The sequence below is a fragment of the Gobio gobio genome (assembly GCF_949357685.1).
Source record: "Gobio gobio genome assembly, chromosome: 4".
NCBI lineage: Eukaryota > Metazoa > Chordata > Actinopteri > Cypriniformes > Gobionidae > Gobio > Gobio gobio.
Genome location: NC_137100.1, coordinates 14,858,617 through 14,886,582, shown reverse-complemented (window position 1 = coordinate 14,886,582; position 27,966 = coordinate 14,858,617). Strand labels below are relative to the sequence as shown.

The 27,966-nt window shown below is 37.3% G+C and overlaps 3 protein-coding genes across 6 annotated transcripts; 1 reads left to right on the top strand and 2 right to left on the bottom strand.

The window, feature by feature from the left end:
• Positions 1-348: 348 nt before the first annotated feature.
• Positions 349-2,210, bottom strand: mia (MIA SH3 domain containing; the record flags this gene model as incomplete). The annotated part of the gene is made up of 4 exons (XM_079814670.1): positions 349-372; positions 479-589; positions 752-885; positions 2,081-2,210. 4 exons carry the CDS (start codon positions 2,208-2,210, stop codon positions 349-351), a joined length of 399 nt encoding a protein of 132 aa, XP_079670796.1.
• A 1,716-nt stretch (positions 2,211-3,926) lies between these two features.
• bicdl2 (BICD family like cargo adaptor 2) lies at positions 3,927-14,816 on the top strand. Of its 4 annotated transcripts, none has more exons than XM_079814006.1 (10): positions 3,927-4,017; positions 5,030-5,387; positions 8,154-8,369; positions 8,570-8,686; positions 8,776-8,922; positions 11,029-11,175; positions 11,387-11,461; positions 11,546-11,628; positions 11,824-11,938; positions 14,428-14,792. In XM_079814006.1, exons 2-10 carry the CDS (start codon positions 5,124-5,126, stop codon positions 14,602-14,604), a joined length of 1,341 nt encoding a protein of 446 aa, XP_079670132.1. In that variant the 5' UTR covers positions 3,927-4,017; positions 5,030-5,123; the 3' UTR covers positions 14,605-14,792. The 4 variants fall into 4 exon arrangements, with proteins under 4 accessions (XP_079670132.1, XP_079670134.1, XP_079670131.1 ...); XM_079814005.1 differs by having other exon boundaries at positions 3,968-4,017; positions 4,825-5,387; positions 14,428-14,816; XM_079814008.1 differs by lacking the exon at positions 11,029-11,175 and having other exon boundaries at positions 3,965-4,017; positions 4,825-5,387.
• On the bottom strand, positions 14,760-27,236 carry crfb12 (cytokine receptor family member B12). Its single transcript, XM_079814004.1, has 8 exons — positions 26,920-27,236; positions 26,228-26,340; positions 22,714-22,843; positions 22,170-22,354; positions 21,905-22,053; positions 21,616-21,763; positions 20,523-20,662; positions 14,760-17,889 (listed from the first exon to the last, which is right to left on the bottom strand). Exons 2-8 carry the CDS (start codon positions 26,286-26,288, stop codon positions 17,314-17,316), a joined length of 1,389 nt encoding a protein of 462 aa, XP_079670130.1. The 5' UTR covers positions 26,289-26,340; positions 26,920-27,236; the 3' UTR covers positions 14,760-17,313.
• Positions 27,237-27,966: the final 730 nt, after the last annotated feature.

Genomic DNA, 27,966 nt, shown 5'->3' with positions numbered 1-27,966 from the left:
AACTAGGCTGGAAACCAAAGTCATATCAAGATAATCAAGGAAAATGCAAACATTTCCTGGTTGAGTTGTAATTGATTTTCTCATTCAGAACTTTCCTTATCAAAACATCACATGATAGCCTACTAAGAAACAGCGATCACATGCAAGAGAAGCAGCCAAGTAGCAGCAGCTCAGTTTTATTCACACTATTGCATCAATAAGCATCTACAGTCTTACAGTCACTGTTCTGTATGTTTGCCTTATCTGAATAGTTGAGAGTAGCGTAGAGATAATATTAAGTGACACACTATAAAGTGCAGAATGCAATCAAGAATCATGTTTATATTCCAGATGAAGCATCACACAATCCTAATAGCAGTAGAAGTCCCATTTCTGAAGAGAAAAAAAAGAAAGAATATAAATTAATCTTACAGGTCCCTTAATAGTCATATTGCATGTGTTTTTGTTAATCATATAGACAAAAGATTCAGATACACACATCAGTCTTGATCTCAAGCTCAGCTGGCATTAAAGCGTGCGTCTCTTCAACAACACTGCTGGGGAAGAATCCAAGACGAGCCTCCTGCTCTCCATAATACGACCCTTGGACCTTCACAAAAAGTTATCTTCTGTTACACTTTGTGTCTTCATTTTCAGTTGGGAAAGCATTTGTTTTCGCACTTACAAGAAAATAATGGATTTGAAGCTTTAATGATTAAAATACTGCCATAGCAATTCAGATCAGCCTTGTTATAGGCATTACTGTACTTACACTACCAGCCCAGAAGAGGTTCCCGCGGTCTTTCAGCATGGCATACACATAGACGGACTGGCCTTGCTGGATGGGAATGAAGCGACAGTCTTGCGGGTAGTAATCCTGCAGAGCTCTAGCGATGAGAATGGGATCTGTGAATTCACAACCACACAGTTTAGATGTGTATTCGACAGATCATATCCTTCAGTGTGGCAAGCTCCTATACAAAAACTATTCACTGTAAAAAATGATATTATCAAGTCATGGCAAATTATGTTTTTTATTACTTTAACTCATAAAAATGTAATCAATTTCACCTTTTTTCTGTAACAACAAAATTTTTTCAAGCCAGTTTAATTTAATTTAAGTTTTATTGTTTTATTATTGATCTATTTACTAATTGTTGTTATGTATTCAGTTTCTCATACCTAACTTCTTTGAAATGTATTTTTTTAGAACTATTTTGGTAAACGTAAAAAGCTATGCAAAACTGTGAAAGAAACTATAAAAATGATGAATTTTAAATGTTAAATGTTAAATGTTAAATGAATTTTAAACTTTAAATGTTGGTCAGTTACAGCATCTTAAAAATGTACAGTTTCCCTTACAACTTCAATAATGATAATAATAACAACATCTATAGGAAATAAACATGTCCATATTATTTGTCAACTATAAAATATTTGTTATTCTTTCTTTATTTTAAACAAAACTGGCCTTTTACATATAAATTGAACAGAACATATTCAAAGTTACGGGAACAATTTATTTATTATTTTTGGTAACACTTTACAATAAGGTCTCATTTGTTAACATTAGTTAATGTACATATTAACATGAACTAACAATGAACAATCCATTTGTTACAGTATTTAATCATCTTTGTTAATGTTAGTTAATATAAATCCAGCTGTTCATTGTTTATTCATGTTAGTGCATTAACTAATGTTAACAAATACAGTTGATTTTAATAATGTATAAGCAAATGTTGAAATTAATATTATAATAATGCAGGTCATTATTATGTTAACTAAAGTAGTAAACTAATGAAACCATATTGTAAAGTGTTACCTCATTTTTATATATTATTTATTTTTTGAACAGTATTCATTCATCTTTTTTAAAGTGAGTTAATAAACTGTTAATTTTTAGTGCATGCTAGCAGGTCCATTAAGTGATAAATAAAACATAATCTTGATTTTATCAATAAAGTTCATAGTTAGTTCATGTTAACTAAGTAGTTAACAAATGCAGCCCTAATGTAAAGTGTTACCAGAGTTACTTATTCTGAAATGTAACATAAAAAAAAAAAAAAGATTCTTAAATATGTTGGTTAGCATTACTCACGGCTACACTCTGAATCGGCGCATAGCTTCTTGTCCGAGAGTTTTGGCATCTGCCTGCCAGCCTGAGTAGCCAGTGGCAGGAGGCCACACAGCACCAGGAGAAGAGTCCAGTTAGTACAGTGTTTCTCCATCTTTGTGTGTCTGATTCTTAGTTTGTCTGAATAGGACTAAAGTTCAAGTGGGAGGGGCCCAGTTGAGGCTAAGCCCCTCCCATTTTCAGAAGACAGGACAAAATAACACTCTGCTCAGATTAACTGTATTTACACAAGTGATTCGTTTTTTTACGGAACCATTTAAGGACAAAATGGCAATCATTGCAAACATAATTATCTAGTTAACAGGGTTTTCTTGTCTTTGATCTATAAGTCAAGCAGGGCCCATAGCTGTAACTAGCTTCATTCAGATTCTGTAAGAGAAAAATATGAAGTCTAGAAAACAGGAAGCGTTGCTGTAAGTTTCACAGGCTCTCGCTTGTGTAGATATTACTAATCCTATCTGAATCCACACTCAGTTCATTGTTACCATAGTGAGAGACACAGCCAGGCCACAGGTCCCATAGCACCTAGTTACACAGACTGAGGCCTTTGGTTTGAACAACCCATCCTTTCACAGTGGCAAAAATCAACACTCACTGGGTTCAAAACATTCCTATGGTCTCTCTGAGCCATTTCCACATTTGGATCACCTTCTACCATAATCAGTCCAACAAAGCTAAATTTAAATTACCTTTATGTGAAATCTTGATCATCTCTACTCATTTATATCTGGCAGCTGGATACTATTGGATTTGCCTGAGTCAGTATAAAGCTGCTCCCTCCACAGTAAAGTAGTGGGTGACTTTAACCACAAAGGGGCAGCACTGAGCAGGTTACCTAACAACCACTGAATGGCTTCTTTTATGCTGAGAATTTCTACATCTGACACTGCAATTATGAATACTTACACTGTAAAAAAATAAATAAAAACAATAAGTTCAATTAAGTAAAAAGTAGGTTACCTGTTTGCCTTAATAGTTCATTTAAATAAACAAATTTGAGTTAATACAGCCATTAATTATCTAAGTTGATTTGTCAAAAGATGTGATGATAAATCATGAAAATAATATTTTACAGTGTAACTTTCATATAGACTACAACGTTTTAGAAGACGGTTTTGTAATATTATTAGGCTATAAAATGATATTTGACGACATTAGTTCTAAAATTGTTTAGTTTAGTTTACAGATTAATTGAAAGTAATAAAAGTTTTAATACTGAATTCTAATGAGATAATTATCTTTTGATACTTTATATAAAGAGATAAAGACAAAATGTAAAAAGTAAAAAAAAAAGAAAAGAAAAAAAGAAAGAAAAAGATAAAACAATTGTTAATCTATACACATTGAGATTAAAAACTGAAATAAGTGCAGGGCCAGGACAATAAATTCGCGGACATTTCCTTTAAACTCAACACAATCTCAGTTGACTGTAGCCATCGACTTCCATTTTTCCCCTATAATGGCTACCATCAATTGTTTGATTCCTAACCTTCTTTAAAATATCTTCTTTTGTGTTCAACAGAAGAAAGAATCTCATGAGTAGCTACGTGAGTAAGGTGAGATGACAACATTTTCATTTTTGTGCGAACTATCCCTTTATTTTTTTTAAGGTGTATATAAACTATGATTTATGTCCACCATATATTTACATTTATGAATAAAACGTTTTTTTTTTGGTGTGTGTGTGTGTATGTGTTATTTTTAGTTCCAAACTATCTCACCTGAACGTCTGACGTCGGTGACGCCTAGCCTTGCCTGTTTGTAAGTACTCGGCTCCTCCCATTTAACTGATGACGCAATGAGAAGGTGTGTCTGAATTAGCTTTACCTCAGCGCTTCCAAGGCGACTGGTAGTACCTCCCTGTCACCTTTCGTGCTAAGTTTGGAGCAGGAACTTCCCAGGTAGGAAAAACAAAGCATTACTTGTTCTAAATAGTCAATAGGGACATTTATACTATCAGCAGACGCTTTCTGACTTTAAAAACTATTCGGAAAATAATAACACATTCTTTCAAGTTCTGAAGAAGACATTTAATTAAGCCTTTTTACGTGCAGTGAAGTTGATACGAACTGTTTGGGTTGTTTTAATTATATTGCAACTACATTAGACTAATGCTGTAGTCGATTCAACCATTTAAATGTCATAAAATAAACTACGACATCACATTATGTTTATAATAACCACTTTAACCAGAGGTTCTGGTTTACATGACATCCATTGATGCAATCATATGTTTATGCATCCTCCATTATGATCAACAGACAGGGAAGAAGCCTGCCTTTTTCCCCCTTCCAGGATAACACTTTTCAGCTATGTTAAATATACTGTAATGGTGGTGAAATATCTGCCTTTTAGATTTAAGGAGGTCAGAGTCATCTATGTCTCAGATACCTGTGTTCTTTAAAACCTGTTTAGCCAATTGTAATGGGTGAGTCTTGAATGACTATTGGAATGCGAGAGAAACACTGAAACGTTGTTATGTTGGTCATGTCTACAAAAGAAGCCCCAAGACAACAATAGAAATGCCCCAAGGTAGTTCTGGATAATGTGTTGCTTGTAAGGACACACATGTAGGGAAGAAATCCAAGCTCTTTACAGTCCAGGGGGATTCGATATTGTAAATTAATACACCTATCTACACCGTGTCATAAATTTCAGGGTGAGTTCCAACACAATTGTCACCTGTTTCAACATGTTTTTGTCCATAGGGAGACTTATTATAAGGGAGATTCAAGATAAAGCAAACAATAAATCAACTGATGATTCCACCCATGGAGGAAGTTCCAGCCTCAAAAACACCCTACGTGTGACACACACTTATTATTTGAAGGATATACAAAACCAACCAAGTTCACAAGAAGAACTCAACAGGTGTCAGGTTCTTTGTTACAGAGTGTTTTTGTTAACTTCCAGGCATCTATCCTGGGAAAGATGCAGATAAACAACGTTTGACTATCAGGACGGTCACTAGGAGTCCTGCCCAGCTGTGAACTCAAGGGACGAACCAATGTTTTCATCCAAGAGAGAGAATCTACCCTCTCCCAACCTGGAGGATTCTTTCTTCCCCTTCTCTTCTTCACACTCTTCCTCCAGTCACCGGATCATGGCTCCTACAATAGGACCAGATGATCTTCTCGCCTCACCTCAGGATGACAGCAGCCCTACTCTCCTGGAAAAAGACCTGATTTTGGCGGCTGAGGTGGGCCAAGCTTTGCTGGAGAAAAACGAGGAGCTGGCTGCTCAGATAGAGCAGATGGAAAGAGAGATGGAGGTATGAATGAGGATGAGTTTGGTTAAAAGAGATGACGTTTCTATAAAGGCCCCTATAACAATAACTATACGTTTTAATAATCATTTTAATTATATAAATATAGAAAGTCCACTTCACAGCTATAACAATAACGACACAGGAATCACTTTCAGAATTATTTTTTCTAGAAAACATTGACAGCCAATCAGAATCTACTTGACTTTAATACGTTTTAAGCATTTAAAGCAGCAGACAACATATAAATTGAAAATGTAAATTGATGCACACTTATAAAAACAGAATGTTATTGCCCACCGGTGTGGACGCTAATATAAATATAGTTATTAATATAGTTATCTTTATAGTTTTCGTTCTTGTTGTGATCTGACCTTAAGTCTATACAGTTGCCTTGTTTATATTTATGTTAACAGTTTTGTTTTGTTTTTTACACCATTTGAGTCTGATTTTTTTTTTTAAATTTGGTTCACAATCTAAACTGTTAAGCTAACTGAATTTTTAGAATTTAATTGAAATATACTTGTTATACTGTATTGAAATTTGTCTCAGTGCTGTACACATACACACGATACATTGTTACTTCTTCAAGTCATTGTATAAATAAGAAGAGTAAATAATGGCATACAATCACAAGTGTTCACATTTCCACAGCAATTATACTTTGCACAGATCATTACAGGTTGAATGATTCTGATTGGCTAAGAAATAGATAGACTTAGAAAATCTCCACACATGGACTGATAGACAGAAGCATATCTCCATTAATTTATCCGGATGTAACCAAGACCTTGGTTTAGGCACGTAGTGACCCTCCTAGGTCACAGAACTGCGTTTCTAGGTTCCACTTTGTCGGGAAAACAAGTAATTCCATCTCCCCAGGGTGCCAGTTGTTCACCTCACCAATACTGACCTGTAACAAAAAATACTAGCGCACACACACACAGATACACAGCTTCTTCTAAGTTGAAGTTGGTCGAGCTCAGGCTTTAAATAGGAAACTTTCCCAAAACATACTGTTGTGTTGTATTTTTCTCTCAGTGAGAGATTCAAACAATATTCATCATTATTTTCTAGTGATTAAAGATGAAAAGTAAATGCTTTATCTAAGAAGTGGTCATGTAGGCGATGTGACCCCAGTGATCTCGGCTGTCTTGGACAGCTAGAAAAGTGAATATATGTTTTAAAATGTGGGTGCCTCTCTGAAAAACATGGAGAGAGCACATTCCAGGAATCAGACATGTAATTGTAACTAAGTAAAATCTCATAAGCCTGAAGAAATCATTCAAATCATTTAATATGTAGAAGGATGAATATTGATGATGATCACACATTACAAATCACCCAAAAGGATATACATTGAAGTGGCAGTGTATTCCAGAATCCACCCCCTTCACAAGAAACATAACAAATAATCAAATTAAACATTAAAAAATTACAAAACATTTAAAATGACTGTCAAAATGATGTCTAAAACCTAAAACATTATAACCCATGAAAATCTTCTAGCAAATGGATGTATATCCCAAAATGTGTAAATTTTACTTTTGCGCTTAATTATTTATTATTGCAATGGAAGAATCATTTAAAAGATGAATACTTTTAGGCTGCGTCCGAAACCTGGAAAATGCTGCCTTCGGAGGACACATTTCAAGGCAGGAAGGCATCAAGGCACGTCCGAATCTAATGTTAGCTTCACTTTTTTGTTTCCTGAGATACCTTCATCTGATCGATTTTTGAAGGCAGCTTTCCATTCTGTGACAGTTGAGCTGGGAAAAAAAAGATGGCGTCCGAAAGTTGCGTTTGCTGGTCAGTTTGTGTGTAAATGTACGTTTTTACCAGCATTTTCCACTTCTGATGTAATTTCTAGTGAGAAATTACTGATGTAGTAATTAAATATTTGTTTAGTTCTCACCAAAGCTCTCTCTAGTTTGCTGTAGATCATTAAATGGTTACACTGCCTGAGAAGTCTGTCAGAAATGAGTTTTGTGAGGTGCCTTCATTCACAAACGCTGCCTTACAAGCCATTTTCGAGGCAACGAGTCAGCTGCCTAGGTTTTCGGACGCAGCCTTAGTCAGCAAGGACCCAAACATTTGAACAGTAGCGTAAAGAATTTCTTAAAGCTACACACTGGAAACAGTCTGTTAGAGCAGTGGTTCTCAAACCTGTCCTGGGACCCCTCACCACTACACATTTTGTATGTCTCCCTCATCAGACACACCCAATTAAGGTCTGTCTCTACTAATGAGCGGAGGATTTGAATCAGGTGTGTTTAGGTGAGGGAGACATACAAAATGTGCAGTGGTGAGGGGTCCCAGGACAGGTTTGAGAACCACTGTACTAGAAGACTTACCTAAAAAGAACTACAAGAAATAAAGATATTTGGGGAAAATACTCGAACACTATTGATTTTGAGTGTTTTTTTTATTTCCTACATAGTGAAGTTATGTTACATAAGAAGCAGCAACAGTAATAGTTTATGGTGGCTTTTCATTCAGAAGGAGTTTTTATTGGTCCCAAATAGTGTTTGTTTGTTTGCTTGTTACAGCAGCAGAGCCCTTTTTGGTACTTAATAGAACCCAGTTATTATATAGTTATGTTATACCCATTATACCACCTAGTTCAGGTGAAAAAAAATACCTTCAAGAACCTCAAAATAAACATTTCAGCATAGAAGGCAATTTAGGTAGACATGATTCTACATTGATCTTATTAACATCAATAATATAATATTTTAAAGTGTGTGAATTACAAAGTTTGATGTGCAACAGGCTACGCAGCAGGAGAAACACGTGCTGCAGCGACGTCTGGAGGTGCGGGACCTCGAGGCAAGTCAGCGGGAAGCAGAACTACAGGCTGACATCACAGCGCTGCGCGCGCAGTTGGAACAAAAACACTCTCAGAGTCGGGACCGGCGCCGCGAGGAGAGCGAGCAGCTCACTCAGCTGTCCAACCACAACCAAAAACTTGTGGAACAGCTGGCAGAGGTGACCAATCCTAGTTTTAACAACTTCTTGCAAATCTTTTCAGAGGCATTCAGCTGTAGCGGGTAAATGTGTCTAGTGACGTAATGACACTGACACAATTAGATGCAAGGCTGGAATGTGGATCAGGAGGTTTAGGTATCGGTCCATTGTTGAAGAAGTCAACATCTAAACACCCCCCCCCCCCTCTTTCTTTCTTCCAGGCAGTGTCTTTAGAGCATACTTTGCGCACAGAGCTCCGTGCTTTGAGAGAAGAAATGGAGGATACAAGTTTCAATAAATCCATAAGCTCTGCGAGACTGGACAGTGTGCAAGCAGAGGTATAGACATGTATAGACACAAACGTTGAATCAATCAGCTGACATTTTGAGATTTCTGTCTATTATTTTTCACTGATCTTGTGCCATAGAACAGGGTCTTGAAAGAGCGCGGTAATCGTATGGATGAACGATTCAAGTCAACTCAAGAAGACAACGACCGCCTGAGATCTGAGAGGGATGAACTGAGAGAGAGGGTGATTGAGCTACAGACCAGCCTGAAAGATAATGAATCTGAGGTGAGGAAGATGTGCCCGATGATAACAGGGGAGCACATAGCAGAGAGTGTAATTGTCGATTAAATTTATATCCAACATAAGAACTAAATTGTAGCATTTAATGAAGCTGCACCAGGACTTGTCTTCATCTACATACACCCATTACCAGTACTTTTGGGAAGTCCATTTCATGCTTTTAAGAGTCCCCCAAAAAGTATGAAGCACTACTTTAATATGATGAAATATTAGCTATGTATATTCACTACCATTCAAAATTTTGGGATTAGTATGATTTTGTAAGAAATTTGGGTAACAATAAGGTCTCATTTGTTAACATTAGCTAATGCAATAACTAATATGAACTAACAATGAACAATATATTCTTACAGTATTTCATACCCTTTGATAATGTTACTTAATAAAAATGTTCATGTTCATGTTAGTTCACAGTGCGTTAAATAATGTTAAAGGTTCACACAAAAATACAATTCTGTCATTAATTTCTCGCCCTCATGTCGTTCCAAACCTGTAAGTCTTTCGTTCATCTTCGGAACACAAATGAAGATCTTTTTTGATGAAATCGGAGGGCTTTCTGTCCCTCCATTGACAGCTACACAAATACCCACTTTCAGTGCTACCACTTTGACGCAGTTCATAATGAGGTTGTAAAACTAATTTATATGAATTGAGCAGTTTAGTCCAAATTTTCTGAAGAGACTCGATCGCTTTATATGATGAACAGACTGAATTTAGGCTTTTATTCACATATAAACATTCATCAACTCACACATCAATTCTGGTAAACGGAAGCTCAAGCATGTTCACTTGAAGTGCAAGAACCAATGAGGTTCATTCTCGTGTCAATGCTCATTTGTGTTCTGAAGATGAATGAAAGTCTTACGGGTATGGAATGACATGAGGGTGAGTAATGACAGAATTTTCTGGGTGAACTATCCTTTAGATACAACTTTTGAGCTTAATGTATTAGTAAAGGTTGAAATGAACATTTACTAGTATTAATAAATGCTTCAAATGTTCACCGTTAGTTGATGTTAACAAATGAAACCTTATTGTATAGTGTTACCGAAATTTGATACATTATAGATCGATCGAAATTGACAGTAAAGACTTTTAAAATAAATATTGTTCTTTTGAACTTAATATTCATCACAAAAATCATGAAAAAATATTAAGCAGCACAACTGTCAATTAACCAAAAAACCAAACAAAACAAATTAACCAAATAACCCAATACAATGCGTTGTAAAACATCACAAAACTAAAAACGCTGTAAAAAAGAATACATTTTTTGACCAATCACATCTAAAAATAAAAACTTCTAGCAAATGGATGTATCTCCTAAAATGTGTAAATTCTTACCAATCCCAAACTTGAGAACCATAGTATGTTGCTTTGCAGAAGTTTTTATTTAGCCTGCATATATATAATAATTGAAATGGAAAAAGATGTTGTAGTTATAACATTTACCAGCAGGGGCTAACTGGACTATGCTAACCAGCCAAACCTTGACCCTTTAACCTGAACAATTATTGGGATGGGAAAAGATGACTATAGATCAGTGGCTTTTGACAACTTCATTCCTTCGTTGCACAAATAAAATGGCTTAATAAAAAAGTATTATGATGTTAATTTAATTTTAATTTAATTTCAACCAAAACTAATATTATAGTATAAATATTAGTACTATGAATGTAATCCGGATGTACTACATCCGCCATGTTGTTAGTCACGTGACCTACCAGTGTCATTTGTGTCTCTTCAATGCTATTCATTAATCCTCTCCGGTAGCCTCAAGAGAATGTGTCCATCGAATGCACACTTCAGAATCTCAGAGGAAGTAGTAGGTCATCTGGGTACTTTTCGCATACTGTTTTTTGATTACTATGTATTTGAACATGATATAGTGTACTAAATGGCCACTTTGACATACAATTATCTGAGTCACACTAAATGTAGACCTGCATACTATTGGTCCCAATTTAATAGAATGTAAATTGGGAATTGGGCATTTTCATGGCACAGCTTTGACTGTTGGTCAGGTTTCGCTGGTCAGAGTCCATCCACCCTTAGAGAGTTTCAGCCTGGCTGTCTCTGGCTCTTTCACAGCTGGAACAGGAGCACAGCACAGTGTTTCAGCTGCGAACGGTCAACCGTACCCTACAGCAAAGGGTTCAAGCCTTGGGAGAAGAGGCCAGTCTGGGGGAGGCTACCTGCTTCCCTTTGTCACTTCAGAGTGAGATTCAACAGTGCCAGGTAGCTCTCATCCCCTGCTTAGTGAAAAGATAGGTGTGCATGCTTAGCTTGTAGTAAATGTTTACAGCACTGCACGTTATGTGAATTGACAATTTTTTTTACATTTAAGCATGTAAGTGCTTGTTTCTCTCCTGACACAGCTCTCTCTTTTAATTGGGCAGATCACTTTTTATTTCTGATGACTGATTCTCTTCATTTTGATCTCCAACAGGCGAAAGAAAACATTTTAGCCCATTCAGCCATTCTGCAAGAAAAAGTAGAAGAGATTCTTAGGTTACAGGAAGAGGTATCCAAAGCGACATCACAACAGCATGCTTATAGACTGAGTTTTCATCTAAGGTGATCTGTGATGTTTTGTTTTTTTCATCAGCTACAGTCCAGAGAAACTGAATTAGAAGGGCTGAGGGAGGAGGTAAAGCCGTTTCGTAACAGTCCTGGTAAACCTACGTATAGGTGAGCACTGGATCAAAGTACAATTCAATCTATACGGGTTTGTTCTCTGTGTGTCATATTTTAATGCCAGAGATAAAGTGATAAGCTAATGTTCTGTTATGAGAGGGGGAGATTTTGCATAATAGTCTGTGGTCAGCTAGAAACTGACTTTTGTTTTTTTCCAACTCAATGTTTTTCTTCCCTCTCACCCATAAGTGCCTTGGAAGAGGAGACCATTTTGGCCCGGCAAGAACGTGATGCACTCAACCAGCAGCTTCTGAACACCATCAGGCACAAGGTGGCACTGTCACAGGAAGTTGAGTCTTGGCAGGTTGGTAACTTGTAATTGATTTCTAATTCAGTTTTGAGATGTCTACTGAGTAAATGGATATGAGTCTGATACTGCACCATTGAGCTGTGATTATGGGTAGCTACGTCGTAGGCTGTGTGTTGCACACGTAGCCTACAACGTACCCTGATGTGCAAATCTCCAAAAATGTAACAAAATGTCAATTCTACGCGGACCGCAAGCGCTGTGATTGGTCTGCCAGGCACCCTCCCTCAGGTCGATAAATAAATAAAAAAATCTGCGATAGGAGTGTGTGTGTGTCCAGAAATGGGATGATAGTTTCATCCTTACATCTGCTATATAACACAATATAATGTAGTCCAGAGATTCTTTATGTTAGTGAATAAATACATATATCCGCTGTGTATAGTTTATTTATTTTCTCATTAAAACCAAAGATGTTAATCAGTGATTGTATATCAAGAACAGGGACACATTTGGGTGCATTTCGTTTTGTGATTTCAACGTAACGAATAGTCTCCGCAACAGCAATCTATTGAAGTGCTTGTCTGTGCACGAGCCACCGATACTGAAAACAGACCCACGAGCTCTGCATGATTTCAAAAAACGCATTCCAGTGCCAGATCGCCTCTTATTTAACTCTACAAATCAACTAGAGATGCTTAATTTGTATTAGATACAACAACTCAAGCTGCAAGAAAAGTCGCTATCGCTATCTGCTGCTACTCCGACAATGTACACAAACAAGCTGCTTCTTCTTTGGCTTTTGCCTTGATGCTGTGGGTTAGACCATCAACATGCCGGTGGAGACTGCCCACTAGCGGTCTGCATGTGTAATTGCACATTGACGTGGACAACAACACAGAAGTATAAATGAAAACCAACGCGTAACTTGCGGCGTAGAGGATACGGCGTAGGTCCGACGCAGAAGTATAAATCCACCTTAAGTGACATATGTTGAGCAACGCAATGAACGCATAGTTGTCAACAGAACTCAACTGCATACACGCTGGAAGAAGTAGAAGAAGAAGATGAGTGTTAACGATCGTTGCCGGTGTTGTAAAGAAGAATTTACGGATACACAGCGTTCTTACCAACACGATCATCATTTTTGAGAGAAATGGTAAAGGTGAATGGATATATGAATAAGTTCTCCGTTTAGGATTAGAACAAATTCAACCCACGCGCTCTTTGGTGACGTGGATGATTATGCTACTGTTGATCATCTGTCCATCATTGTATAAATCCCGCCCTGACAATTTGATTGGTCCAAACAGCTCTGGTTCGAGCAAGTTCGAGCAAGTTCGATCAAGTCCAGACCAAACTTCCCGACCTCAAATGTTGTGGACGGGAATAAGTTCGGCTGGCATCCAGGCTGTATGTCTTCTGGATTTTTTTAGTAAAGAGTTACACCCTAGAAACCACCCAGAACGTTTAGAAAATGGATATCTACTATGCATTGCACAGAGAGCCATCTTTGACGTTTTTCTCGAATGTAGAAACAGTCTTCTCTGTTCACTGCAATTCTTTGGAGTTCCTCAGGGGTAAGTATTAGGACCCGTTTAGTTCCTGAAATAACGAATAGTAAAGGACACACAAACACTGTATTATTGAAAATCCTGGGCCTGTCTCCAACACACCAGATTCAGATCATCAGCTCATTAGGAAAATGTGTAGAGTGGTGGGTCCCCAGGACCAGGATTGAAAACCACTGTTGTAAATAATAGTTTGCTATGCATTGCATGTATTTATTAATAATTATTTATTATACTGTACAGTAAGTAGAAAATGTAGTTTTGCTCTTCTTTTGCATTCGTTAACTTAGGGTGTGTTCACACTTGTATTTCGGTTAGTTTGGTCCGGACCAAAAAAAAAATATATAGTCCTGGTCTGCTTAGTCTTCACATTGGCATTTTAACACCGAACCTAAAGACACAAGGATATGTTCAGAACCTGATTGGTCAGCATTTATTATTTAGTGACAGAACTTTCCCAACATCCAAAGCAATGCTGTGTGTTGGGCTAAATGCGCTCGTTGTATGCGTGTAGCCTATATATGATGGTATTTGGATCAGCTGAGAACATGTGAAGAGCTTATAAAATGTGTAAAGGAGCGGCAAGAATCCCTCCGTCACACACACAAACGTAAAGATCTGCTGTGAGGAGACGCGGTTCTGATGCCTGTGATGGGCAACATTGCGACTAGGACAAGGTGTACTTGAGCATTCTGTCCTTTTTAGTGTTGTATCTTGTGTCCCTTTTTTGGTTCATGTCGTTATTTCATGTTGCGTTCATGTTTAATTTGAACCGCACAAGAGATGGTATGGAAGTGGGCCGAGACCCATCTCTTCAGCGGTATCGGTCTGCTTGTTTAGTGCACACCAGGACTCAGATGGCAGCGTTCACACCTATTCAAATGAACTGAACTAACAGAGCAATCGCACCAGGGTTTGTTTTAATCAAAACAAACATGCCAAGTGTGAACACACCCTTGCACATTTCTGTTCTAGGAGGACATGCGTATGGTGATCTGTCATCAGGTTCAACTCCAACAACAAGAGAAGGAAAAGGAAAACAACAAGGAACGGACAGGCCTTCAAAGAGGCACGCGCACCACCAAGTCACTGCGTGTACGTGGGGAAGATGGAAGGAAAGGGTTTTTCTCTTCTCTGTTTGGGGGAGACTGACTGGAGCACAAAAAAAGGAGACAGATGGAAAAAGAAGAGAATACAATAGTGAGATATTTCTCACTTTTGTCTACAATTGGTAAATGATCTTTAAAATCACCCAAATGTGTAAATAGAAAGACATCAATTATATTTACTCCATAGTAGCACTATTGCATATTTATGTTTTCAGTATTTATTTGCACCTTAATAAAACAAAAAAAATGTACAGCATTTATCAGTGTTTTTCTTGACTCTTTTATAAGAGGGGTTAATTATTCTTCAACCATAAAAGACAGTTGTCTCCTTAGCACCATTAAAGTTGCATTCAGTAAGGTATTATGCAGCATTACTGTCGGTAGTATTTCATGTAAACAAAACTTTCACACTCTCAAATTTGTCATTTACAAGAGCTGTGCCCCAATATGCAAAATGACCAATGATAATAATACCTTTTACATAAACACATTCACATGCATATGAAAATAAAGCTGGCACAATAACATTGGATGATTATCCTTAGTGTTAGTGTACCAGTAGCCAATATCAATCTTCGATTTACAAACATTACTTTTACAAATAATTCAGTTTTAAAAAATTCAGTTAAATATTAGTTTGAACAAAAATTCTTACATCAGAAGGTATGGCCCACACACAAATCTGATCTCACTATTATCGAGTCAGTTTAAAATTACAGGAAGAGACCGAAGAAACCGAGAAGAACTGTGGGAACCACACTACCCTTTTTAAGTGCTTACGAGGTATTGAGGATGTTTAAAAAAAAAATAAATAATTTAAGTTTCAGTAACACTTTACAGGGTCTCATTAACTAACAACAAGGAGCAATACATTTGTTACAATAATCTTCGAAAACGATAGTTAATAAAAATAAATATTAGTTACTAATTAGTTAATTTTAGCTCAGGTCCATTAAATAATGTTAACATATACAACTTTTGATTTTACCAATGTATTAGCAAATGTTGAAATTAACACCTTTAAGATTAATAAATGCTTTAGAAGTGTTTTTCATTGCTAGTTCATGTAAACTAATGTAGTTAATTATGAGACCAAAGTTTCTTATTTACCAGTTAACTTCAATACAATTTTTGGTGTGACCACCCACATTTTCCTAGTAATTTGGATTTTGGAGAAGTTTCCACAGAATGTTTTTTTCTGTGGAATAAAGACTAAGATCTTATGTCCCCGGTTTCACAGACAAGGCTAGTCCCAGACTAAAATGCATGTTTGAGCTGTTTAAACCGATATATCTTAAAATATGTCAGTGGCATTGTTTTGTCTCAATATGCACACCAGTAATGTTTGTTTCTAAGACACATTTATAAAAGCTACTTAAATGTCCTAATTGAACTACAGCCTAATCCTGGCTTAATCTAAGCCCTGTCTGTGAAACCAGTTGTCTGGCAATTTAAGATTGAACATTGGTCTGGGGAGTCTGCTATGTACTTCTACTGCACTAGAGGCGTGATAAACGAGCATAAATTAAATGACTCTGTACGCAATTGGATAGTCCTTCAACCAATCAGACCACAAGAGGTGTGATAAACGAGCATAATTCAAATGACTCTGTACGCAATTGGTTAGTCCTCCAACCAATCAGACCACAAGAGGCGTGATCAACGGCGCTTCTCTATCCGTCATCGCGTTAAACCCGCCAATAACGCGCCAGGTGGATAAGCCAGTCTGTGATTGGTTCCCGCAAAAATGTAACAGAAGCAGTAGAAATGAATGTGCAGGTATTAATGTACAGTTGCAGGGCGAAATCCTATCGCCGGCAGATCAGGCTGGGTTTACCCAGTCTATGAAACCAGGCTATAGTGTTTTAAGACCACATTAAAATATAATATTTGTTCAGCTGGAAATAAAAACATTTTCACCATAGTGGTCTCAGACTTTTGATAACCAGTTTGTGTAAATGTATACACACAATCATTTTTCAATTCAATTTCAACACAGAATACACAATGGATACAATTGTCCAATGATTCAGGTCAATCAGGTATTGCACTGCACCATACATTTCTTCATGTAGCACCTGGAGTCCATCAACGATGTGTCCAAATGGCAATTTACTGACTAGATGGTTAGTCACGTGACGAGTTGCATCCCTGTGACGTGCTGCAGAATGTGCAGCTCCAGCTTATTTCAAAAGTAGGCATGCTTTCCTTAGTCCAAAATCTGTTCAACACGACCCACTCTTAAAAATAAAGGTTCCAAAAGGGGGGTTTCGCAAGTGATGCCATAGAAGAATCATTTTGGTACTCAACTCAGAGCTGGGCAATAAGCAACAAAGTGGCCATTAATCAAGGGTCAAATATTCCTTCTACTCTCCATACAGAATTTAGTTGGAGTGTCTAAACAGGTCTTCAAGTACAGAGCACGATATATGGAAGTTCAACTGCCATTGAGAGAAAAGGGAATGTTAATGCACCGTTCTCTCCAGGTATAACAGACCCCAGATTTAGTTTCTACGTCAGTGCCTGCTCAAGTGTTATTCCTTGATGTTCTGAATATGCCGATCTTGTATACATCACCAAGCTTTGCATGTCTGCTTGGGTTGCTCAGGTGGAAGGTGGATACTTTTTTGCTTGAATTTGGTTGCAGACTCCACCTTTGAAAGTAGGTTCAGGATATGTAGATCCTCTCTGAGAGCCTTCACATAGTCTGTGGAGTTTTTTATTTTTATTTTTTAAGTCATCTCCAGTTGTATTAATACTTTATATCATGTCTTGGTTCGTAACTCGCACTCTCTGAGTAGTAATCACCCAACAAGGAGACCTCATCATCTTTCTCTTCAGCAGGCACTTCTCTTTCACAGTCACTGCCAGAAGAACAGGGAGTTTCCTCTGCGCAATAACTATCCGTCTCAGAGTTCGCAAGCTTGCTCACAGTAATTGCTTGTAGAAATATGGATGTTTCTGAATGGTTTGAAGTACAAGTACATAAAGACACAGAGGCAACTGGATACAAATCATCATCCTCCTTCTCGGATATTTCACTTTCTTCACTCGGTTCCAAATCAGTATCTAGTGTGTTCCTATAACACTGATTTGATGTCTCGGCGGCCTCAGCTTGCTCTGGCGGGTTAACATTGGCAATGGATGATGGGTTAATTATTACATTTGTAAGGTTTTCCCTCGGATGGTAGAACTGCGAGCCATCATTGGATTCGTCATCTGGTGAAGAATCCCAGTCCTCTGTGATCTTTTTTTGCCAGGTCCGTCTAATTGTTTGGAATTTCTCAGGGGTTAGTTTTAGGACCCAATTATATCCTGGAAAAATGATCTGTAAAGGACATATAAATGTTAGTTCATGTTAGTGTAGTTAACTAATGTGGTAGCACTTTAGTATGGGGAAATTAACTACGACTTTTACCTCAATAAACTCCTAATTTACTGCTTATTAATAGTTAGTAAGGTAGTTTTTTGAAGCTTTTAAGTTTAGGTATTGGGTAGGATTAAGGGATGTAGAATAAGATCATGCAGAATAAGGCATTAATATGTGCTTTATAAGTACTAATAAACAACCAATATCCAAGTAAATGCATGCTAATAAGCAACTAGTTAATAGTGAAAATTGAACCCTAAAATAAAGAGTTACCACTAATGTTAACTAATGAAACCTTATTGTGTTACCGGCTCTTATGGTGTGGTCACAACATTTTGGAGAAGTTTCATGGGCAAATAAAGTCCACTGTCTATTGTCAATACTTTAGCAATGTATGAAGCATAGCTCACAAAGAAGTCACTTTCAACCCAAGCAGCGGGGAATCCATGTGACTAACTTGAACCTCTTGTGAAATCTGCGTGGGGAATCTTTCGCCACTACACAAAATTTTGCCCAACAATGGTAAAAGTTACCGCAATGAAATATGTATAAATGTATTTGCTTTATATATCAAAAAACAAGTGGCATTTGTTTTAAAGAAATATAGCACAAACACACTTTAGTCAAAACATTTCACCTGTGTCATTCATTAATACATTTACAAAAAACAAGACCAGTTCGTTAAAAATAATTTATATATATATATATATATTATATATGTATATATAAATATTAAAGACGCTTAAAAGTGCATGTTCAAATAAAATAATATTCAGTGAATTGTTTTTATATCACAAATGATAAATGCAACTTAAAGGTGCAGTGTGTAATATTTATGAGGATCTATTGACAGAAATGCAATATAATATACATAACTATGTGGTGTATAAAGACCTTACATAATGTACCGTTATGTTTTTATTACCTTAGAATTAGCCATTTCTATCTACATACACCGCGGGTCCACTTACAGTTAAAGGGTAAGTTCTCCCAAAAATGAAAATTCTGTCATTAATTACTTACCCTCATGTCGTTCGACACCCGTAAGACCATCATGAAGCTTCGAAGCGTTATGAATCAGTGAGTCGATTCAGCGGTTTGGATCGCCAAAGTCACGTGATTTCAGCAGTTTGGTGGTTTGACACGCGATCCGAATCATGATTTGACTCGCTGATTCATAACGCTTCGAAGCTTCCTGATGCAGTGTTTTGAAATCGTCATCATTATATAAGTCGTTATTTTGGGTTTTTTTGCGCACAAAAACAATTCTCGTCGCTTCATAAAGTTATTGCAGAACCACTGTAGTGAGATGGACTTTGTAACGACGTCTTTAGTACCTTTTATGGGTCTTGAGAGTGTAAAGTACATTGTGCCAATGGAGGCCTTTCTGAGCCATCGGATTTCAACTAAAATATCTTAAAGTCGGCATGAAACGGAAGTTGAGATCGTCTTTTTCTCCTTATTGTGACGTATATCCGAGTGAAACGGCTTCTGAAATTAGAAAAAATGTAGGGCGAGGCTTGATTTCGTCCTTCGGGAATTGTTTGGATCGTTGGAAGTTGGGCGTTGCAAACAAAATGGAGGCAGATTTGAAGTTTGCACTCAGTTGTAAAGTAAAAACTCGATCTATCTCTTAAATAAAGGTATTTTCTCTCTAAATCTTTTCTACATAATGTTACTGAGCATATTTCCTCACTTTTCGCTGTTTTATGCTACAGATTTGACTTATTTTAAGCCTTTTATGGCTTTATTTCTGTAATACTTTTTTCTCAGCTCTCCCTTATAAGGGGGGCGCGCCGTAAGCACGTTCACACGCTGCATTCCTCAGTGCGAGTCGTCACGATAAGCTGTTCGTCCGACTATATTGAGTAATTTTTACATTAAAAAAAAAGCTTTTATTTCTAATATATTTCTCTCTTTTTGCCTCAAGTCCTTCTTGAAGAAGGTATTGTGTATACCGAGAAAAATGCACCTAACCACGATCAGTGACATGTTTCTGAGAGGAGGTGCAGAAACGAGACGGGGCGATAACCCCGCCCTCGCGTCATAGCACATGACCGGGAGAGAAGAGAGGTCGTTTCGATGGGGGAGGGAAAGTTAACATTTTTGATTAAAGATTATAAGGGTAAATGAATTTTTAAAAAAGAATGAAGTGCACAGATAAATCAGTTATAGTAAACACTACAATATTAATATAAAAATACGAATTGTAAAATTTGATTTCATGCCGCCTTTAATTTGTGTTCCGAAGATGAACGGAGGTCTTATGGGTTTCGAACGACATGAGGGTAAGTAATAAATTACAGAATTTTCATTTTTGGGTGAACTAACCCTTTAAGTCGCATTTTGCACCGTCATGATTCTACAGTAGCCCTAAACGGACAAAATGCTGTACAGAGCGCTAGCTACTCTCTTCTGTCTCAGATGACAACATCTTTGTCCTGTGTCGGCCATCGTAGCTTCTCTATGTGATTGCAATTCACAACCTCACCCCTAGATGCCGCTAAAATTTACACAGTGCACCTTTAAATTCTCAAGTCAAAATAAGACACACAAAGCTTAATGAACTTCAAAAGCATTCTAATACATACCAAGGCATCTGGAATGCGGCGTTTCATGCTTATAAGCCTCATGTCCCAAAAACAACCAAGAGTCAGAACAATCCCAGTTGAAAAGGTAATCAGAAGAATGGCCGCAATGCACAATATTAGCACCACGCTTCTATTAGAATCTTTAAGAACATAAGACACATTAGCATATAAACAGTAGAAATATACATACATACATACACTATTGATCAAAATTTTGGGGTCAGTAAAACATTTTTTTTTTAATGTTTTTGAAAGACGTCTCTAAAGGGTCGTTCACACCAAGGACGATAACTATAAAGATTTCTAAAAATCGTTCTCAATATTAAAGAATAGCAGAGTTCACACCACATCTATAACGATAACAGCACAGAGAAACGATTCCGTTGGAATCACTTTCAGAACGATTTTATCTAGCTGATGAACGATACAAAAAAAATTGACAGCCAATCAGAATCTATCCTGCTGTAAAGAGCTCGAGCATTTAAAGCGGCAGACAACCACACGCTTACAATAAACAGAGCGATATCCACTGGTGTAGACGCTAATATAGTTTATCTTTATAGTTATCGTTCTTGGTGTGAAACATGCCTTCATGCTCACCAAGGCTGCATTTACTTGATCAAAAAAGTATCGTGAAATATTATTACAATTCAAAATTACTATTCTATTCTAACATTTTCATATTTGAAAATGGAAATGTATTTCTGTAACATCAAAGCTGAATTTTCATTTATTTGGTCTTCATTGTCACACAATCCTTCAGAAATCATTCTAATATGCTGACTTGGTGCTCAAGAAACATTTCTAATTATTGTTGAAAATTATTGTTTTTGCAGTTTAACATTTATGTGGAAAGCAAAATAATTTTTTTCAGGATTCTTTGATAAATAGAAAGTTGAAAAGAACTCCATTTATTTTGTAACATTATAAATACCTTTACTGTCACTTTTGTCACTTACTGTCACTTATGAATACAAGTATTACTTTAATTTATACTATATATTATATTAATTTATATATTGATATATACATCTTCCTCGCCCCAATAAATCAAAATGATCTTATAACCTACTGTAAAAAAAAATTCCACTACCTAATAGAAATACACATTTGGTGGTGTTGAAGTTGTTGTTCTTTGAAGCTCCTTGATGGCTGGCAGAAACACTAACACAGTAGTTCTTGCCAGATGGCACATCAGTGAAAGTGTAGGGAGATTCTGAGGTTGATATTGGACCTGCAAGCTTAACAAAAAAATAAGCAAAAAATTATTAAGGAAATATGGGCTATTTTCAAATAGGTAATGCATTCTAAGTTGCCTAAATTCAGAAATGTAACTAAGTGGTGATGGTACATTGGAACAAATATTCTTCATTTGCGGTTACCTTTGATTCCCCTTCAGCACTTTTCTCAGAAAGGTACAGCAGGAACTCCAGTGGTTTGATCCCTGGTTTTAAATCCAGGCAATGACTAAAATTAATATGAATGGACTTTTGGTCTGTTGAAATGTTCACATCTGGAGAACTCAGACGAGCTGCAGAAAGATCCAACAGACAGTCAAGCACAACCGCGTCTCAGAAGAGCATTATTTTAACTCTTCTGACAAAAACAATTTATGACATTTTCATTTTATAATAAATTTGAACTTACTGTCTCCATATGGCTGGAACGACCTTGATGTAGTTGTCCAGTTGGAGCTCGTCCCTACAAATGTGGTCTTGACCCTTACAAAATAATTCCAAAAGAGCTCATCAGGTTGCCGATCAAAGGTCATCTCGCATTTCAGTATGGTTAAATCAGTGCAGTGTGGAGACCGAATCCACTTTCCTCCAAACCTGCGTGAAAAACACCTTCATGAGTAGCCTACAATAAACCTTATCAAAAAAAATATATTCGACAAATAGGTTGAAAAGCATTTTTCTGAGAATAGATTAAGGGCCAGATTTACTAACAGCTTGCGCCAGCCAGGGCAAACTTGGGTATTTTGGACTTATAAAAATATTTGCGCTGCTCTTGGTAGAATTTTGGTCATTATGGAAATGATCCGGCTGCGTCTGTGTTCTTTAATTTGCGCGTAATCAGATCATGCACAGAACTTTCCACTCCCATCTACACTTTTGCGTTCTAACACTAATTTGCCATATTTAGTAAATATGGCCCTAAAAGAAAAGAGTCAGTTATGAAAGGTACGTACATGTTTTTTGCAGTTATAAACTCCAGGGTGTATTTGGTGCCAGGAGGGTTTCCTTGTCCAGGAAGCCATTCAGCTGTAGCCTTAAAATCCAATAATCCTACAGTTAGGTTTTTTGGAGGAAAAAGCATTGCTGCAAGAGAAAAAAAAGTAATTTTAGCAATAGTTACAAAACATACAAATGAATGCCAACATATACAAGACAACATTTATTGACAATTACAGGTTTTTTGCATGCAACAAAATAGTATTTAGTCATTTTATTTTAATTTTATAGTTTAACATAATCGGAACATAATACAAATCATCTGGTCTTAAAATTAGGTAAATACAACCTCAGATGAACAACACATGACATATACACCGTGTCATTATTTATTTAACAAAAATATATCCAAAATGGAAAAGCCATTGGTGACAAACTAAGGCCTAGTCCACATGTACACAGGTATTTTTATAAACAACGTTTTTCCTCCATTAAAGAAAAACAAACACTCATCCACACAAGCACGTTTTAAAAAAGATCTCCATCCACATGAAAACGCAAAAACACGCCATGAAGTGCTGTCAAGAGCATGCCCAACCAACCGGTGGTGATATAACCCTAACCGTAAAGCCATGTTGGCCAATCAGAAGCCTGAAATTACCGGTTCATATATCTGTACACCGATCAGGCATAAAATTATGACCACCTTCCTAATATTGTGTTGGTCCCCCTTTTGCTGCCAAAACAGTCCTGACCCGTCGAGGCATGGACTCCACTTGACCCCTGAAGGTGTGCTGTGGTATCTGGCACCAAGATGTTAGCAGAAGATCCTTTAAGTCCTGTAAGTTGCGAGGTGGAGCCTCCATGGATCGGACTTGTTTGTTCAGCACATCCCACAGATGCTCGTCTGAATTGAGATCTGGGGAATTTGGAGGCCAAGTCAACACCTCAAACTCGTTGTTGTGCTCCTCAAACCATTCCTGAACCATTTTTGCTTTGTGGCAGGGCGCATTATCCTGCTGAAAGAGGCCAAAGCCACCAGGGAATACCGTTTCCATGAAAGGGTGTACATGGTCTGCAACAATTCTTAGGTAGGTGGTACGTGTCAAAGTAACATCCACATGGATGGCAGGACCCACGGTTTCCCAGCAGAACATTGCCCAACGCATCACACTGCCTCCGCCGGCTTGCCTTCTTCCCATAGTGCATCCTGGTGCCATGTGTTCCCCAGGTAAGCGACACATACGCACCCGGCCATCCACGTGATGTAAGAGAAAATGCGATTCATCAGACCAGGCCACCTTCTTCCATTGCTCTGTGGTCCAGTTCTAATGCTCATGTGCCCAATGTTGGCGCTTTCAGCGGTGGACAAGGGTCAGCATGGTGACGAGCCTTGGGCCATGACCCTGTCGCCGGTTCACCACTGTTCCTTCCTTGGACCACTTTTGATAGATACTGACCACTGCAGACCGGGAACACCCCACAAGAGCTGCAGTTTTGGAGATGCTCTGACCCAGTCGTCTAGTCATCACAATTTGGCCCTTGTAAAACTCGCTCAAATCCTTATGCTTGCCCATTTTTCCTGCTTCTAAAACATCATATACATATACATATATATACAGTATATGTACATATATATATATATATATATATATATAAAAAAAACATGTATCTGTATACATGTTATAAGCCCATTGCACAGACTCGTAAAAAACAAAGGAGATAGCAGTGCACAATCTGACGTCAAACAAAGGACATAGTGCGCACTCTGACATCACAAACCAAAATATCTGGTTTCACCGGCTACACGACAACACTGCAACCAGAGTTTCTAAAAATCTTCACCCTGGCAGGAGTTTTCAAAAAGGTTCGGTTTCAGTGACCTGATACTGCATTTGGACAAACGGCCAAACCGCATAGAAAAAGCTGAGGTTTTGAAAATAATCGTGTTCGTGTGTGTTGTGTATTTACGAAATGCTAATTGTCCTTCCTGTGTTTCCATACCTCCCTTTTGTGTTACGGGATTTTGGTATGGTAAAAACGGACTTGATGTTGGCGCGCTATTGAGGAACAATAAAGACGGCCAGTTTTTTTTCAAGCTCACTCTCGCCTCACGTGTATTCTTACAGCAGAATATCAGTAAGATATAACAGTGTGGACAGGGCCTAAGTACACCCAATGAATCAATTGCTTGTAGAGCCACTTTTAGCAGCAATACGTTGAAGGAATCGTTTTCTGTATGACAGTATCAGTTTCTCGCATTGTTGGGTTGAGGTCTGGACTTTGACTGGGCCAGTGCAAAACATTGATTCATTGTAGATTTGCTGGGATGCTTGGGATCATTGTCCTGTTGCATGACCCAATTTCGGCCATGCTTTAGCTGTAGGACAGATGGCCTTACATTTGACTCAAGGATCCTCTGGTATGCAGAGGAGTTCATGGTCGACTAAGTGACTGCAAGATGCCCAGGTCCTGTGGCTGCAAAACAAGCCAAAATTCATCAACCCTCCATAAGCCGGATGGACAGATGGTATGAGGTGTTTGTGCTGATATGCTGTGTTTAGTTTTCACCTAATTTTGGCCAAACATCTCCACTTTGGTCTTGTCTATCCAAAGGACAATGTTCCAGAAGTCTTGAGGTTTGTTCAGATGCAAACATGTACTTTTTAGAGAGAAGAGGCTTTCTCCTGGCAACCCTTCTAAACATGCCACACTTGTCCTGTCTCTTTCTAAGTGTACTGCCATAAACTTTAACGTTTAACGTGTTAACTGAGGCCTGTAGTCTGAGGTGTAGTTCTTGGGTGTTTTGTGATTTCTCTGAGCATTGCACGGTCTGACCTTGGGGTGAATTTGCAGGGACATCTACTCCTGGGAAGATTGGGAACTTCCTTGAATGTTTTCAACTTTTTGAATAATCTTCCTTACTGCAAAATAACGGACTTCAAATTGTTTGGAACTGGCCGTATAACCCATCTCAGGGTGATGGCAGCAACAATTGCTTCTCTAAGATCATTGCTGATCTCTTTCCTCTTTGGAATTGTGTTAACACACACCTGAATGCTTCAGACCAGCAAACTACCAAAACGTCTGCTTTTTTAGAGATGATCACACTCATCTCTATAAAGATTACACATTAATTAATCAATAAATCAAATGCAATTAATCAAAGACATTTGATTAGCAGCGCATGGCGGCTACTTACCCTCTTAATTCCTATGTTAAAAGTAAGGGTGTACTTAGTTTGTCATCCATGGCTATTCCATTTTGGCCTAGTTTTTGTTAAATAAATAATGACACGGTGTAATATGTCATTCGTTGTTGTTCATCTGAGGTTTTATTTACCTAATTTTAAGACCTGCCAAGGACCAGATGATTTTTTTATTATGTCCTGAACATAAAACCATACAATTTCTTTTTTTGCGGCTGTCATTTTCAGGAGGTTACCATTTTCATATTTTACATTACATTTCTGCCCTACATCTCAGTGACATTCAAATCATATTTCAGATGCATAAAACAAAAGTACACTACCTTTAGATAGCACCAGACATATCTGGAGCAATGTGAACATGCAGGTTAGAAAGCAGGTCATTGTGTCATTAAAACATGTTTAAAAAACGCTGAAAATATATCCTCAATCTCCCCTGCAAAAACATTATACAAGAAAATTACAACAGATCACTGATAGTATTTTTGGTATCACTTTACAATAAGGTCTCTTTTGTTAACATTAGCTAATGCATTAACTAACATGAAGTAACAATACATTTGTTACAGTATTTATTAATATTTATTCATGTTAGTTAATAAAAATACAGTCGTTCTTTGTTTGTTCATCTTAGTTCACAGTGCATTAAGAAATAAAACTTTTCATTTGAATAATGTATTAGTAAATTAGTATTGAAATTAACATGAACTAAGATTAATAAATGCTATATTGTTCATTCTTAGTTCATGTTAACTTAAGTAGTTAACTAATGAAACCTTATTGTAAAGTGTTACCTTATTTAACATGAGAAAAGAAACAATGTTACATAAATAGAAATATGCAAACTGGCATGATTAGACTGGTGCTATATATATTTGACTTAAAGGGCCAGAACAAATTAAAAAAAAAAACAATATTAGATAGAATAATTACAATAACAACAGGAAGAAAATAATAATACCAAAAACAATGACTGTTCAGAAAAAGCCCAGTTACTAATTAAAGTCATACTCACCATATTTGATTCATCTCTGTTCCTATACATAAAACACCAGCCCTGAAAATAGTAGATCCATCTTAAGCACCAGCAGCTTACTGAGATTGGGTTTTAAACAAATGATCAAAACCAAATATGACAGCTATCAAAGTGTTAGTCTTTCACTTCAGGAAATCTCTTGAGGGTACGTCAAGTTTAAGATACGCCTCCAAGCAATTTTAAAAAGATGCATTAAAAATAAAAATAAAAATGTCGTTGTCTAAACACTATAGAGTACACAACATGGTAGAACAACTATCTTCAGGTTTACACTGACAACACAGCAAACAAGTCCAGACCTCTCTTCAGATCTAAAGGTGTATTTGGGACTTAAGCCCCTCCCCTGTTACCTGAACCACGCAAACAGGTTGTTCCAGTCTCCAGGGTGGAATCTCACCAGTCATCTTCATCAATCTTCACTCAGCATACCTATGTTACAACCACAATAACTATAAGCTCTGTCAAAATGAGATTATGTTGTTTTTGGGTCTGTAAACCCTAACGGTCAAAATAATGAATTGGTTTGAGTAGGGCAAACTAAAATTAAACAAATTAGTCCTATCAAATTAACTGTTTTGAGTTGAATGAACTTGTTTCTTTTAATTTAGACTAAATTAGAGAAATTATAATTCACCCAAAAATGAAAATGACCCCATGATTTACTCATCCTCAAGCCATCCTAGGTGTACATGACGTTCTTCTTTCAGTCGAATACAATCTGAGTTATATTAAAAAATATCCTGGCTCTTCCAAGCTTTATAATGGCTGCCCAAAATTTGAAGCCCAAAAAAGTGCATCCATCCATAATAAAAGTAATGCACATGGCTCCGGGCGGTTAATAAAGGTTTTCTGAAGCGAATCGATGGGTTTGTGTAAGAAAAATATCCATATTTAAAACTTTATCAAGTAAAATATCTAGCTTTCCGCATTCAACTCACAAAGAAAGTATAACGCCTCTTGCAGTTTAAAGCACTTACGCTACATCTGACGTCATCGTCGCGCCAGTTATGCTTTCTTCATAAGTTG